Source organism: Phyllobates terribilis, unplaced genomic scaffold, assembly GCF_046119375.1.
Source record: "Phyllobates terribilis strain yellow unplaced genomic scaffold, ASM4611937v1 Scaffold_4__5_contigs__length_816908805, whole genome shotgun sequence".
Taxonomy (NCBI): Eukaryota; Metazoa; Chordata; class Amphibia; order Anura; family Dendrobatidae; genus Phyllobates; species Phyllobates terribilis.
The window spans coordinates 550,307,829-550,325,509 of NW_027362764.1; the positions used below are offsets into that span (position 1 = coordinate 550,307,829).

At 38.7% G+C, this 17,681-nt stretch overlaps 1 protein-coding gene across 2 annotated transcripts in view; it reads right to left on the reverse strand.

Annotated features, from left to right (window-relative positions):
* Window positions 1-17,681, reverse strand: part of LOC141265647 (cadherin-7) — a 471,557-nt gene that overhangs the window by 58,509 nt on the left and 395,367 nt on the right. For both annotated transcript variants that reach the window (XM_073678971.1, XM_073678972.1), the window contains exon 8: window positions 11,434-11,570. In XM_073678971.1, coding sequence (XP_073535072.1) covers window positions 11,434-11,570 — 137 coding nt within the window. The remainder of the gene's footprint in view (window positions 1-11,433; window positions 11,571-17,681) is intronic.

A 17,681-nucleotide genomic window follows, 5' to 3' on the forward strand; every position in this document is an offset into this window, starting at 1 on the left:
TTTTTAACAGATGATGGACCTGAGTGGGGACTAGCTTTTTTTGAGGACTGAGTTGAAGCTTTTATTGGGAACATTTTACGTAACATTTATCCGGCGCTCTAGGCTGAGCACTTACATCGGGGTTTCCATCTAATTTTCCAAGTGATGTAATTCAGATGAAACCCCTGCAGGATCCATTCACTGTAATGCGGCAGCAGAGTTACTCTGGACTCCGTCTGGCCTCTGTTTAGTGGTGTCCTTTTTTTCAGAAGTGCACAAAACTGTGGCCAACCGCACTTTTATGCACGCCTAAAACAAATGACACCGTGGGATCCCAGGCTAGACGGCATCCACAGTGGCCTATATCTGCCTCATTACAAGGAATCTTCCATCATGGGTTCTGGCTGAATCAAGTATTTCAGAGATTTACACGGAAACTCTGGTGTAAGTGCTCAGCGCAGAGCACAGGATAAATGTGAGCAGAGCCTTACTGGGATCTTTGGGAGACATAATAAACAAATCAGTAGCAGGTGAATAATATTTGTTTTATTTATTTTTTATGCCGTTCCTAGTGTGATATAACTGATTAGATTACTTTATTCTTCGGGTCGGTGCGATTACAGAGATACCAGATTTATATCGGGTTTTTATGACTGACAGCTGTCACACACTAAAATACGCTTTTTTTGCAAAATCTAGTTTTTGCATCACCATATTTTGAGAGCTATAATTTTTCCATATTTCGGCCGATAGAGTCATGTGACGGCTTGTTTTTTGCGGGACGAGTTGAAACTTTTATTGGTACCATCTTTGGGCACGTGACATTTTTTGATCGCCTTCTATTCCGTTTTTTGGGAGGTAAAGTTAACAAAAACAAACACTTCAGGAATTGTTTTTTGAGGTTTTTTTTATGCCGTTCTGCGTGTGGTAAAAGTGATCAGGCAGCGTTATTATTTGGGTCAGTACGTTTACAGCGATACTACACTTACTGTATTTTTTTTATGTTTTGGCGCTTTTACACAATAAAACAATTTTATAGAAAAAAATATATTTTTTTTGCATTGCTTTATTCTGAGCGCTATAACTTTTTTATTTTTTGGCTGATGGAGCTGTATGGCGGCTTTTTTTGCGGAACAAGATGACGTTTTCAGTGGTACCATTTTTATTTCTATTCTGCTTTTTGATCACATTTTTTTCCACTTTTTGTTTGGCGATATGATGAAAAAGCATATTTTTTTGCTCCGTTTTTTATTTATTTTTATTACGGTGTGCACAGAAGGAGTTAATTAGTGTGACAGTTTTATAGCTCGGGTTGTTTCGGACGCGGCGATGCCAAATATGTGTACTTTTTTTGGTTTTATAATAATTTACGGATTTATTGGTTTAATATTTTATTTATTTATTTTTATTTATTTTGTGATTTTTTTTTTAATAGTTTAAAAACTTTTTTTTTACTTTTTTTTACATTTTTATTTAGTCCCTGTATGGGACATTAATTTTTATTTTTCTGATCACTGATCTCATGTAATGTAATACACATATATTACATTATATGAGATCTTCACTGACTGTTTCAGTCAGAGTCTCCTGTCTGACTTCAGCTACATACAAGCTGAAGCCAGACAGGAAGGACACCATATATGGCAGAGCTGGAGGCGGTCATGTAACCTCCAGCTGCCATAGCAACCCCAGGTCCTCAAACGAAACGGAGGTCTTCGGAGGTAAGTAAGACGACCCCATCTCTTCCTGCTGTCTCCTATATGCCGCGATCACTATAGATCACAGCATATAGAAGACAGCAAAGGGTTAACATCACTGGGACCTGATCTAATCAGGTCCCGATGATGTACCCTGTCAGAGCTAACGCTCTGCACCGGAATCGCAGTGCTTGCAGGACCCTGGGGGTCCTGAGCACTGCGAGACCACCCACCGTTTTTAAATGTCGGCACTGCACAGAGCCCGGCAAGCGCCGACGTTTATCTACAGTGGGCGGTCGGGAACCGGTTAACAAACCTCATCCTTACCTTTCCATGGTTCCCACGACGGCTCCAGCTCTGCTACATTGAGATGGCAGGCTGGATCATAGCAGAACGCTGCCATCCAGCTTGCCATGCCGCAGAGACCCTGAGAAGCCTTGCGCTCCTCAGTGTCTCGCTGTGACCAGCATTCAGATGAACTCGGCTCACCTCATGCACGTCACTGACACCGTGGTTTCCATGCCATACTTTCCATGCCAATACTCATATAAATGTGAATGGTAGAAATACTAACAAAAAGACCCCAGTCTGACCAAGGTTTAATTGATTACTCCATGATTGAGATTGGAATAGAGTTTGGCACTTTCACTTTATCCATACATGGAATTGTTATTTAACCGGTTCCCGACCGCCCACTGTAGATAAACGTCAGCGCTTGCTGGGCTCTGTGCAGCGCCGACGTTTAAAAACGGTGGGTGGTCTCGCAGCGCTCAGGACCCCCAGGGTCCAGCAAGCGCTGCAATTCCAGTGCAGAGCGTTAGCTCTGACAGGGAACATCATCGGGACCTGATTAGATCAGGTCCCAGTGATGTTAACCCTTAGCTGTCTTCTATATGCTGCGATCTATAGTGATCGCGGCATATAGGAGACAGCAGGAGGAGAGGGGGTCGTCAACTTACCTCTCCGAAGACCTCCGAGTCCTTCCAGAACCTGGGGTTGCTATGGCAGCTGGAGGTCACATGACCGCCTCCAGCTTTGCCATATATGGTGTCCTGTCTGGCTCAGCTGCAGCTGTAGCCAGACAGGAGACTCTGACTGAAACAGTCAGGGAAGATCTCATGTAATGTAATGTAATACATGTCTATTACATTACATGAGATCAGTGATCAGAAAAATAAAAATTAATGTCCCATACAGGGACTAAGAAAAAATGTAAAAAAAAGAAAAAAAAAGTTTTTAAACTATTAAAAAAAAAATCACAAAGTAAATAAAAATAAATAAATAAAATATTAAACCAATAAATCCGTATATTTTTACAAAACCAAAAAAAGTACACATATTTGGTATCGCCGCGTCCGAAACAACCCGAGCTATAAAACTGTCACACTAATTAACTCCTTCTGTGCACACCGTAATAAAAATAAATAAAAAACGGAGCAAAAAAATATGCTTTTTCATCATATCGCCAAACAAAAAGAGGAAAAAAATGCGATCAAAAAACAAAATAGAAATAAAAATGGTACCACTGAAAACGTCATCTTGTTACGCAAAAAAAAGCCGCCATACAGCTCCATCAGCCGAAAAATAAAAAAGTTATAGCGCTCAGAATAAAGCAATGCAAAAAAAATATTTTTTTAAATAAAATTGTTTTATTGTGTAAAAGCTCCAAAACATAAAAAAAAATACAGTAAGTGTAGTATCGCTGTAAACGTACTGACCCGAAGAATAACGCTGCCTGATCACTTTTACCACACGCAGAACGGCATAAAAAAAACCCTCAAAAAACAATTCCTGAATTGTTTGTTTTTGTTAATTTTACCTTTCCATGGTTCCCACGACGGCTCCAGCTCTGCTACATTGAGATGGCAGGCTGGATCATAGCATAACGCTACCATCCAGCTTGCCATGACGCAGAAACCCTGAGAAGCCTTGCGCTCCTCAGTGTCTCGCTGTGACCAGCATTCAGATGAACTCGGCTCACCTCATGCACGTCACTGACACCGTGGTTTCCATGCCATACTTTCCATGCCAATACTCATATAAATGTGAATGGTAGAAATACTAACAAAAAGACCCCAGTCTGACCACGGTTTAATTGATTACTCCATGATTGAGATTGGAATAGAGTTTGGCACTTTCACTTTATCCATACATGGAATTGTTATTTAACCGGTTCCCGACCGCCCACTGTAGATAAACGTCAGCGCTTGCTGGGCTCTGTGCAGCGCCGACGTTTAAAAACGGTGGGTGGTCTCGCAGCGCTCAGGACCCCCAGGGTCCTGCAAGCGCTGCAATTCCAGTGCAGAGCGTTAGCTCTGACAGGGAACATCATCGGGACCTGATTAGATCAGGTCCCAGTGATGTTAACCCTTAGCTGTCTTCTATATGCTGCGATCTATAGTGATCGCGGCATATAGGAGACAGCAGGAGGAGAGGGGGTCGTCAACTTACCTCTCCGAAGACCTCCGAGTCCTTCCAGGACCTGGGGTTGCTATGGCAGCTGGAGGTCACATGACCACCTCCAGCTCTGCCATATATGGTGTCCTGTCTGGCTCAGCTGCAGCTGTAGCCAGACAGGAGACTCTGACTGAAACAGTCAGGGAAGATCTCATGTAATGTAATGTAATACATGTCTATTACATTACATGAGATCAGTGATCAGAAAAATAAAAATTAATGTCCCATACAGGGACTAAGAAAAAATGTAAAAAAAAAGAAAAAAAAAGTTTTTAAACTATTAAAAAAAAAATCACAAAGTAAATAAAAATAAATAAATAAAATATTAAACCAATAAATCCGTATATTTTTACAAAACCAAAAAAAGTACACATATTTGGTATCGCCGCGTCCGAAACAACCCGAGCTATAAAACTGTCACACTAATTAACTCCTTCTGTGCACACCGTAATAAAAATAAATAAAAAACGGAGCAAAAAAATATGCTTTTTCATCATATCGCCAAACAAAAAGAGGAAAAAAATGCGATCAAAAAACAAAATAGAAATAAAAATGGTACCACTGAAAACGTCATCTTGTTACGCAAAAAAAAGCCGCCATACAGCTCCATCAGCCGAAAAATAAAAAAGTTATAGCGCTCAGAATAAAGCAATGCAAAAAAAATATTTTTTTAAATAAAATTGTTTTATTGTGTAAAAGCTCCAAAACATAAAAAAAAATACAGTAAGTGTAGTATCGCTGTAAACGTACTGACCCGAAGAATAACGCTGCCTGATCACTTTTACCACACGCAGAACGGCATAAAAAAAACCCTCAAAAAACAATTCCTGAATTGTTTGTTTTTGTTAATTTTACCTTTCCATGGTTCCCACGACGGCTCCAGCTCTGCTACATTGAGATGGCAGGCTGGATCATAGCATAACGCTACCATCCAGCTTGCCATGACGCAGAAACCCTGAGAAGCCTTGCGCTCCTCAGTGTCTCGCTGTGACCAGCATTCAGATGAACTCGGCTCACCTCATGCACGTCACTGACACCGTGGTTTCCATGCCATACTTTCCATGCCAATACTCATATAAATGTGAATGGTAGAAATACTAACAAAAAGACCCTAGTCTGACCACGGTTTAATTGATTACTCCATGATTGAGATTGGAATAGAGTTTGGCACTTTCACTTTATCCATACATGGAATTGTTATTTAACCGGTTCCCGACCGCCCACTGTAGATAAACGTCAGCGCTTGCTGGGCTCTGTGCAGCGCCGACGTTTAAAAACGGTGGGTGGTCTCGCAGCGCTCAGGACCCCCAGGGTCCTGCAAGCGCTGCAATTCCAGTGCAGAGCGTTAGCTCTGACAGGGAACATCATCGGGACCTGATTAGATCAGGTCCCAGTGATGTTAACCCTTAGCTGTCTTCTATATGCTGCGATCTATAGTGATCGCGGCATATAGGAGACAGCAGGAGGAGAGGGGGTCGTCAACTTACCTCTCCGAAGACCTCCGAGTCCTTCCAGGACCTGGGGTTGCTATGGCAGCTGGAGGTCACATGACCACCTCCAGCTCTGCCATATATGGTGTCCTGTCTGGCTCAGCTGCAGCTGTAGCCAGACAGGAGACTCTGACTGAAACAGTCAGGGAAGATCTCATGTAATGTAATGTAATACATGGCTATTACATTACATGAGATCAGTGATCAGAAAAATAAAAATTAATGTCCCATACAGGTACTAAGAAAAAATGTAAAAAGAAGTAAAAAAAAAGTTTTTAAACTATTAAAAAAAAAAATCACAAAATAAATAAAAATAAATAAATAAAATATTAAACCAATAAATCCGTATATTTTTACAAAACCAAAAAAAGTACACATATTTGGTATCGCCGCGTCCGAAACAACCCGTGATATAAAACTGTCACACTAATTAACTCCTTCTGTGCACACCGTAATAAAAATAAATAAAAAACGGAGCAAAAAAATATGCTTTTTCATCATATCGCCAAACAAAAAGAGGAAAAAAATGCGATCAAAAAACAAAATAGAAATAAAAATGATACCCCTGAAAACGTCATCTTGTTACACAAAAAAAAAGCCGCCATACAGCTCCATCAGCCGAAAAATAAAAAAGTTATAGCGCTGAGAATAAAGCAATGCAAAAAAAATATTTTTTTCTATAAAATTGTTTTATTGTGTAAAAGCGCCAAAACATAAAAAAAAATACAGTAAGTGTAGTATCACTGTAAACGTACTGACCCGAAGAATAACGCTGCCTGATCACTTTTACCACACGCAGAACGGCATAAAAAAAACCTCAAAAAACAATTCCTGAATTGTTTGTTTTTGTTAATTTTACCTCCCAAAAAACGGAATAGAAAGCGATCAAAAAATGTCACGTACCCAAAAATGGTACCAATAAAAATGTCAACTCGTCCCGCAAAAAACAAGCTGTCACATGACTCTGTCGTCCAAAATATGGAAAAATTATAGCTCTCAAAATATGGTGATGCAAAAACTAGATTTTGCAAAAAAAGCGTCTTTTAGTGTGTGACAGCTGTCAGTCATAAAAACACGATATAAATCTGGTATCTCTGTAATTGCACCGACCCGAAGAATAAAGTAATCTAATCAGTTATATCACACTAGGAACGGCGTAAAAAATAAATAAAACCAATTCTTCACCTGCTACTGATATGTTTATTATGTCTCCCAAAGATCGCAGTAAGTCTCTGCTCATATTTATCCTGCGCTCTGCGCTGAGCACTTACGCCAGAGTTTCCGTGTAAATCTCTGAAATATGTGATTCAGACGGAACCTATGACGGAAGATTCCCTGTAATGAGGCAGATATAGACCACTGTGGACGCCGTCTAGCCTGGGATCCCACGGTGTCATTTGTTTTAGGCGTGCATAAAAGTGCGGTTGGCCACAGTTTTGTGCACTTCTGAAAAAAAGGACACCGCTAAACAGAGGCCAGACGGTGTCCAGAGTAACTCTGCTGCCTCATTACAGTGAATAGATCCTGCAGGGGTTTCATCTGAATTACATCACTTGGAAAGTTAGATGGAAACCCCGATGTAAGTGCTCAGCCTAGAGCGCCGGATAAATGTTACGTAAAATGTTCCCAATAAAAGCTTCAACTCAGTCCTCAAAAAAAGCTAGTCCCCACTCAGGTCCATCATCTGTTAAAAATACTTCCAAGTTAAAAAGACTTCCAAGTTACTGGTAGCAGAAAGGCTCTGGAAGAGCAAAATGACCCTTGCCCCCCAAAAGAAATTCAGAAAATTTTGTGCTCCCAAATCCAAATGCCTATTCTACAATAATTTGTTCTCCAATTGTCAAATAGCACTCCGTCCCCCCCAGATCTCACCATATGGCTAAGCGGTACGATACAGCCACATATGGGGCATTCACAGTTGTAGAAGAAATTGTGTGACACATTTCGGCACCATTTTTACCCATTGCCCTGTGTGAAAATGTAAAATCTGAGGGTAAAACATTTTTTTGTGGTAAAAATATAATTATGCTTTTTTCACTGCCCAATGGTATAAATTTAAAAATTAAAAAATACTCACTACTTCCCTAGATGAATTCCTTGAGAGGTGTAGTATAAAAAATGGGGTCACTTGTGGGGTTCTGCTGTTTTGGCATGTCAGCGACTCTTCAAATATGACATGGTGTCTGCTGCCTATCCCAGCAAACATAGCGCTCCTTTCTCTTCCGAACCCTGCCGTACACCAAAGCAGTGGTTTTCCCCCACATATGGGGTATCGGCGTACTCAGGAGAAATGGTACAACAAATTTCATGGTGCAATTAATCCTGTTACCATTATGATAATGCAAAATTAGGGAATGAAAAACATTTTTTATGGGAAAAATGTGAAAATTTTATTTTCACGGCTCAATATTATAAACTTCTGTGAAGCAGCTGGGGGTGCAAGGTGCTCACCACACATCTAGATAAGTTCCCTAAGGGGTCTAGTTTCCAAAATGGTGGCACTTGTGGGGGGTTTCCACTGTTTAGGCACATTAGGGGCTCCCCAAAGGTGACATGGCGTCCGCTAATTATTCAAACAAATTTTACATTCAAAAAGTCAAATGGCGCTCCTTCCATTTCAAACCCTGCCATGTGCCCAAACAGTAATTTGCCTCCACATATGGGGTATCGGCGTGTTCAGGAGAAATTGCACAACAAATTTCATGGTGCAATTTATCCTGTTACCCTTATCATAATACAAAATTAGGGAATGAAAAACATTTTTTTGGGAAAAATGTGAAAATTTTGTTTTTACGGCTCAATATTATAAACTTCTGTGAAGCAGCTGGGGGTGCAAGGTGCTCACCACACATCTAGATAAGTTCCCTAAGGGGCCTAGTTTCCAAAATGGTGGCACTTGTGGGGGGTTTCCACTATTTAGGCACATTAGGGGCTCCCCAAATGCGACATGGAGTCTGCTAATTATTCAAAAAAATTTTACATTCAAAAAGTCAAATGGCGCTCCTTCCCTTTCAAACCCTGCCATGCGCCCAAACAGTAATTTGCCTCCACATATGGGGTATCAGCGTGTTCAGGAGAAATTGCACAACAAATTTCATGGTGCAATTTATCCTATTACCCTTATTATAATGCAAAATTAAGGGATGAAATACGGTTTTGTGGGGAAAATGTGAAAATTTTATTTTTACAGCTCAATATTTTAAACTTCTGTGAAGCATCTTGGGGTTCAAGGTGCTCACCACACATCTAGATAAGTTCCCTAAGGGGTCTAGTTTCCAAAATGGTGTCACTTGTGGGGGGTTTCCACTGTTTAGGCACATCAGGAGCTCTCCAAACGCAACATGGCATCTGCTAATTATTCAGACAAATTTTACATTCAAAAAGTCTAATGGCGCTCCTTCCCTTCCGAACCCTGCAGTGCGCCCAAACAGTGGTTTTCCCTCACATATGGGGTATCAGCACGCTCAAGAGAAATTGCACAAAAAAAATTGTGGTCCATTTTTTCCTGTTACCCCTGTGAAAATAAAAAAAATTGGGTCTAAAGTAACATTTTTGAGAAAAAAGTTAAATGTTAATTTTTTTCTTCCACATTCCAAAAATTCCTGTGAAGCACCTGAAGGGTTAATAAAGTTCTTGAATGTGGTTTTGAGCACCTTGAGGGGTGCAGTTTTTAGAATGGTGTCACTTTTGGGTATTTTCTGTCATAAAGACCCCTCAAAGTGACTTCAAATATGATGTGGTCCCTAAAAACATGTTTTTGGAAATCTTGTTGGAAAAATGAGAAATCGCTGGTCAACTTTTAACCCTTATAGCTCCCTAACAAAAAAAAATTTTGGTTCAAAAATTGTGCTGATGTAAAGTAGACATGTGGGAAATGTTATTTATTAACTCTTTTGTGTGACATATCTCTCTGATTTAAGGGCATGAAAATTCAAAGTTTGAAAATTGCAAAATTTTCAAAATTTTTGCCAATTTTCCGTTTTTTTCACAAATAAACGCAAGTTATATCAAAGAAATGTTACCACTATCATGAAGTACAATATGTCTTGAAAAAACTATCTCAGAATCAGGGGAATACGTTGAAGCATTCCAGAGTAATTACCTCATAAAGTGACAGTGGTCAGAATTGAAAAAATTGGCCCGGTCACGAAGGCAAAAACAGGCTCTGGCGCAAAGTGGTTAATGGTCATTTGTACAGAGGGGTATGAAAGAGTTATTGAGTTTAAAGAACCTGGCATTTGCGCTTTATAAGTTGTTTGCACCTTTTATATGGGGATAGGTGCAATAAGATACTAATCTATGGAGTATAAATATATAACAGTCATAATGATTTCAGCTTGTTGCTGGTGGTGATTGTAATTTGAAAGTACCTGGAATTTTAAATATTTATTTTAAACTATTTGAAATAAAAACATTCATTTTAAAGTTATGTTGGTTATCTTTTGTTTCCTCCTACTTTTGAAATTAGTGCAATAGAACACTAGTTTCTAGTTGTGATTGTCGGTACTAACCATGCAGGGTGCCCAAACTTTTGCATAGGCCCATTTTCCATTTTGAAATTATATATATATATTTTTTTGCAAAATACAAGGGAAATGTGTCATCTACAACTTTAGGCCTTTTAGAGATCGTTTCATCTTCAACTTGCTTAACTGTTCATAATAACTGTAATTTTGACTAGGGGTGCCCAAACTTTTACATGCCACTGTATAGATAGATAGATAGATAGATAGATAGATAGATAGATAGATAGATAGATAGATAGATAGATAGATAGATAGATAGATATGGATGTATATAAGACCATTTTGATCTAAAGGAAGGCAAAAAGGCTAAAATATTCCCTTGGAAGCCTTAATCCCTGCGGGTGGACTAATTCTTTCCTGACTTTATTATTTAAATGGCAATTGCTTAAACCTGTGGGTCAATATTATAAATGGTTAAAATCAGGAAACTGGTATATTCTGTTTCAAAAGAAAAATGTTCAATCCTTTTTAAATTGTTTTGATACGCTCTATCTTTACCATTTCATGTGGGAACATACTTCATTTTTTATTTCTAGCAGGAGTATAACGCCTTCACATTTTTCAGCTTCTCAAGATTTCAGAGCCTTTTTTCTTAGATGCACGGAGCTATGTAGGCAATCATTTATTGTTGATTTAGTGTATATTTCCTATCATGTTACATATGGGTAAAATATGAAAACAAATTAACATAAATTTGTGGCAGTAAAAAAGCAATACACACTTTTTAAAAACAATAAATAGTAGGATCCTAGGGTGTGCTATTTGTTTTCTGATAATTTTATAGTACTTGAATGTACCAGTAAAGGAATAAACAAGTGAAGATTCACTTCAATAATATTATTCCACTCGTATGTAAAATCAATGGCAGGGAGCTTTATATTCTGTCTATAAGAGGTTATCAGACACCTTAAGTCGAGGCAGAGTACATGCAAAAAAACTCACAGTTCGTTTTAACAACTTGGCTCAAACCTGTCAGAAGAAAAATAGGATTTACACATCTTTTTCCTTGAACTCGGACCTCAGAAACTGAAATGAATCAGGTGGCACAGAAGATTTGCAAAAGAAATTATATGCACTAGTTGTTACTTTCTATTACTGCGCAAAGTCTAATTTGAGCCAGCTAATACCCTTGTACCATGGTTTCAGCTAACATGCTGTGCTACATGGGTTCTCCTCCTTTCATCTTTTTTAATGCATGTGAACTATAGTCTTAAGCCAGTATTAAACCTTTACAGCAAATTTTAAGCATTTCTGAAATAATCAATAAATAGCACAATTACTCACGACTCTCGATTGCCAAAACTGTTATGTTGTGGACAGCATTGGTCTCTCTGTCCAAAGGTTTAGCTATAGTAATGAGTCCGTTGTTGGCATCAATGTTAAAATATCTCTCCAGGTCAGTATTACGATCAATTGAATATCTATTTTGAGGCAAAAAAAAGAAAATGCCGAAAATTCAATATTAGAAGTTATTTAATTCATTGTTAATGCGTTATGCAATTCATATCAATTACAGAGAAAATATTGTTGTAGTTACTATAGAGAATATAGTGCACGTGAAAAAGCGCTATTAACCTGCAGATATTATTATTATTATTATGATTATAGTGCCATTTATCCCATGGCGCTTTACATGTGAAAAGGGGTATACATATTAAAAACAAGTACAATAATCTTAGACAATAGAAGTCACTGACTGGTACAGGAGGAGAGAAGACCCTGTCCGTGGGGGCTCACAATCTACAAGGGATGAGTGAGGATTCAGTAAGTGACGGTACAGCTGGTTGCGCAGCGGTATGGTGGAGCAGTGGTTACTGAAGGTTGTAGGCTTGTTGGAAGAGGTAGGTCTTCAAATTCCTTTTGAAGGTTTCCACAGTAGGCAAGAGTCTCATACGTTGATGTAGAGAGTTCCATAGTAGGGGAGATGCACGGGAGAAATCTTGTATGTGATAGTGAAAAGAGGAGATAATAGAGGAGTAGAGAAGGAGATCTTGGGAGGATCGGAGGTTGTGTGCAGGTATCGGGAGACTATGTTACAGATGCATGGAGGAAACAGGTTTTGGATTCCTTTGTATGTCATGGTTAGGCTTTTGAACTTGAGTCTCTGAGTAATGAGGAGCCAGTAAAGGGATTGACAGAGAAGAGAGGCCGGGGAATAGTGGGGGGACAGGTGAATTAATCGGGCAGCAGAGTTTAGGATGGGTGCGAGAGTGTTAGAAGGGAGGCCGCAGAGTAGGAGGTTCCAGTAGTCGAGGCAGGAGATGATGAGGACAAGGACTAGGGTTTTTGAAGATTGTTGAGCAAGGAATGTGTGGATCCGGGAAATATTTTTGAGCTGTAGTCGGCAGGAAGTGGAAAGGCTTGGATATTTGGTTTGAAGGAGAGATCAGAGTCCAGGGTTACCCCGAGGCAGCGAGCTTGCGTGACCGGGGAGAGTGAGCAACCATTTACTTTAATTGATAGGTTTGTTGGCGGGATTGAGTGAGATGATGGAAATATGATGAATTCTGTTTTGTCCATGTTAAGTTTAAGACATCTAACAGAAAAGACAGATGAAATAGCGGTCAGACATTGTGGGATTCTGGTTAGTAGGGAGGTGATATCGGGTCCAGAGAGGTAGATTTGTGTGTCATAAGATATAGGATTAATCTGCAGGTTAATGGCATTCTGTACCTGCCTGGCACTGGTTCATAGAGCCCCACTGCAGTGAAGAAAATAAACTTCCACTGCTCTCTATAAACAGAGATGTGACTGAATCCATGCCGAAGCCACCTCTGACTGTAGGAGCAAGCATCCAGAAGTAATAAAGTTAATTTCCTCCTGGCAGCGGGGTCTAAGTGTCAGCTCCTGGCAGGTTCAGAATGCTATTACCTTGCAGATTAACCCTATATCTGCAGGTTAATAGCATTCTGTACCTACCTGGCACTGGTACTTAGAGCCCTGCTGCCAGGAGGAAATTAACTTTACTCCTCCCAGCAGCATTCGGTGTTCAGTCATAAGGGTGGCGCCGACACAGTTTCAATCTTCGTTCAATGTATAGAGAGTGGTGGCTGGAACTGTGACCCCTGGCACTGATTAACAGCCAGATATAATGCTGAGCCCACTGTCAGTCAGTGCCGGGGGTGCAGTTACAGCCGCTACTCTCTATACATAGAGCCGTGACTGAATCCATGCCGGTGCCACCCCTGTGACTGAGAGAGCGAGCCTGCCAGAATGAATAAAGTTTATTTCCTCCTGGCAGTGTCGGCGCCGGGCATATTCAGAACGCTATTGACTTGCACATTAACTCTATATCTATAGGTAATAGCATTTTTTCATGTGACAAGTTACCTTTAATATTTACCTGACATACAATAAAAAAATATTTTTGTGGTATTGTGTTAGCCGACAAAATCTAGGTGACTACTTTTATGCCCACCCAAAAAAAGTATTCTAAGAGGGAGTGCTCTGAAAGCTTACAAATATATATTTTTTTCTGCTTAGCCAATAAAGGTATAACTTTTAGAAGACTATTGTCTTATGGGGCATAAAAATATCTACACTAACAATTTACTTAAAGAACTGTAAAAATAAAATAGATTCTGTAATCCGTAGAATCAATTTAGTTATACCACAAGGATACCGTCAGTAGAATTTCAGCTTGCTATAATGACCTTGTATTTCCATCATTAGTATGGCAGCCTGTGGTCTACAAAAAGAATCCGGACTACAGACTGCTGTAACATAGTCTATATTTGATAGGCAGAAAGTATGCAGGGAATTTATAGTGTCACCGGCTTACTGGAAATTGTATAGAATACTAAAGGAGTCTGGAAACCTTGTGTTGCAATATCGCAAAATAAAAGTTAGAGTTGGTTTTCCCAAGAAACATATGGAAGAAGTCGAACACTTCCAGATGTGTCCTTCTTTTCCTTTTCTCATGGATCACAATATGCACAGATGTGTGGTGGGAGATTATGAACGTTTAAAAGCAACATCATTTTGTGATAAGCTGTAACAACAAGTCTAGGTTATACTTCTATGCTGTTGTGATGCACATTCCGATCCAACGAGGATTATTCTGACACATAGTGATGTATTGGATTTATTTAGTGATATATTCAAGGAATAGTAGGGATAGACAAAAGTATGGTAAAAACCTCAGAGATAGAAAAAGGGGTCATTGTTGCTTTACTTTGCTTGTTTGGGACACAATTCATCATTAAAGGCGTTGTCAAGGGTTAGACATGTATGCTTTCTTCTAGAAACAGTATCATCCATGGATTGCATTTCACCTCTACTAAAGTGATTAGAGCTGAGCTGCAGTATTACACCAGTCTTAATTTCTTAAGTTGGACAGCCCTTTAACCCTAGAACGCATACCTGGGGCCTCACAGGTCCGCCCTGTTAATTGCTTTCGATTTTCTGCAAGATTACTTTAGTTAGAATTTTGAAACTCTAGGTATTCCTCAGGTATATAGTTGTTTGTCATTTTTGTTTGAGTTATTCCATGTTATTTGCACACGGGCCTAAAAGGCCCCAGGTATGTGAAAAAGTAGATTTTTATGGTCATGCATTCTAGGGTTAAACTGAATATGTGAATATTTAGGATTTATCATGTTTCTAGTGATTTTCTACTTGAGATCCCCATTAAACCCTTCCCTATATGGCCAATTTCCATTTCTGCATTTTCGTTTTTTTCTTTCCTTTGTGCAAGAGTAATAAATGTTTTATTTTTCTGTCCTTATAGACATATGAGGGCTTAATGTTTGAGGGACCAGTTCTACTTTTGAAACACACCATTAAATTTATTACATAGTGTACTGGAAAATAAAAAAAAAATGCAAGTGTGATGAAATTGAAAAAAACCCCCGCAATTCTGACATTGTGTAGTGGGAAATGTTTTTACGGCGCCATATAGTGGTAAAAATTGTCTGTCAGTATAAGACCCGTAAGGTTTTCATTTTTCTAGTCAATAGAGATTTATGGTGGCTTATTTTTTGAGGGACGAGACAATGTTTTTATTGATAGCATTCTGGGATAGATGTAATATTTTGATTGTTTCTTACAGAACTTTTCCGATATTGCAGAGAACAAAAAAAATATCAAAATGTTGGCATTTTAATTTTTTTTCTGTTTACGGTGTTTACCAATTGGGTTAATTTTTATATTTTGAATGATCTGACTTTTATGTATGCGACAATAAAACATGTGTATTTTTTTTTTTATCTTTATTTTTAATTGGGAAGAGGTGTGTGATTTGAACTTGTATGTTTTTTTTATATTTTAACATTTTTTTAACTTTTATTTTACTTTTCACTGTATTTATTAGTCCCCTTATTGGACTTGAATCTGTGATCGTCTGATTGGTTGTACTACAACCCCTGGGAAAAATTATGGAATCACCGGGCTCGGAGGATGTTCATTCAGTTGTTTAATGTTGTTGAAAAAAAGAAGATCACAGACTTGGCACAAAACTAAAGTCATTTCAAATGGCAATTTTATGGCTTTAAGAAACACTAAAAGAAATCAAGATAAAAAATTGAGGTACTCAGTAAGGGTAATTTTTTTCAGACCAAGCAGAGGGAAAAAAATACGGAATCACTCAATTCTGAGGAAAAAATTATGAAATCATCCTTTAAATTTTCATTTCCAAAACTAACATCTGCATCAAATTAGATCTGCTCATTAGTCTGCATCTAAAAAGGAGTGATCACACTTTGGAGAGCTGTTGCACCAAGTGGACTGACGTGAATCATGGCTCCAACACGAGAGATGTCAATTGAAACAAAGGAGAGGATTATCAAACTCTTAAAAGAAGGTAAATCATCACGCAATGTTGCAAAAGATGTTGGTTGTTCACAGTCAGCTGTGTATAAAATTTGGACCAAATACAAACAACATGGGAAGGTTGTTAAAGGCAAACATACTGGTAGTCCAAGGAAGACATCATAGCATCAAGACTTAAAGCAATATGTCTCCAAAACAGGAAATGCACAACAAAACAAATGAGGAACGAATGGGAGGAAACTGGAGTCATTGTCTGTGACCGAACTGTAAGAAACCGCCTAAATGAAATGGGATTTACATACAGAAAAGCTAAACAAAAGCCATCATTAACACCTAAACAGAAAAAAACAAGGTTACAATGGGCTAAGGAAAAGCAATCGTGGACTGTGGATGACTGGATGAAAGTCATATTCAGTGATGAATCACGAATCTGCATTGGGCAAGGTGATGATGCTGGAACTTTTATTTGGTGCTGTTCCAATGAGATTTATAAAGATGACTGCATGAAGAGAACATGCAAATTTCCACAGTCATTGATGATATGGGGCTGCATGTCAGGTAAAGGCACTGTCATTACATCTTCAATAAATGTGCAAGTTTACATTGAATTTTGGACAGTTTTCTTATCCCATCAATTGAAAGGATGTTTGGGGATGATATCATTTTTCAAGATGATAATGCATCCTGTCATAGAGCAAAAACGGTGAAAAAATTCCTTGAAAGAAGACACATAAGGTCAAAGACGTGGCCTGCAAAGAGTCCGGATCTCAATCCAATTGAAAATCTTTGGTGGAAGTTGAAGAAAATGGTCCATGACAAGGCTCCAACCTGCAAAGCTGATCTGGCAACAGCAATCAGAGAAAGTGTGAGCCAGACTGATGAAGAGTACTGTTTGTCACTCATTAAGTCCATGCCTCAGAGACTGCAAGCTGTTATTAAAGCCAGAGGTGGTGCAACAAAAAACCTGTGATGAATTGGAGTGTTCTTTTGTGTGTTTGTTTTTCATGATTTCATAATTTTTTCCTCAGAATTGAGTGATTCCATAATTTTTTTCTTGATTTCTTTTAGTGTTTCTTAAAGCCATAAAGATGCCATTTGACTTTAGTTTTGTGCCATGTCTGTGATCTGCTTTTTTTCAAAAACATTAAACAACTGAATGAACATCTTCTGAGCCCGGTGATTCCATAATTTTTGCCAGTGGTAGTATGCACAGCAATACCATAATATTGATGCATATAGTGAAAATTAAGGTTTCCTCTGAAGCCCAGCTACATGTGACCCAATCCAGGTCACTGTCAGAGTTTGACAGCGGCATTAACAGGCTAACAGTCACTGGTTGAGCTCCATCGATGGCTGTTAGAAGCAGGTTCTGACTGTGTGTTACAGCTGTTACCTGTCAGGTATGGTATGGGCTCACCTCCATATAGCCACTTCCGACTTGCGCCATACATGTATAGTGGATGTTGTTAAAGGGTTAAAGAATTCATAATAGCTAGAATTTGGCTCTTTCTGTCACTGTTCTGAGAGCAAAAAGTTAAAAGCAACTTGGAAGCAGTCATGTCGTGTTATTCTCTCTCAGCCACATTTTTAATTAGATTTATTTTAATATACAATTAGATTCAGTACATCTTTAAAAAGAAAATGGGTAGAAAATAATTTGTACAATTTCTCTTTGAAAATCGTCTCAATCTACTTCAACCCCACACTTGTCAATTTCTGTATATGAAAGGAGTTCATTTTGCTCTTTATAAAGGTCTAATAAA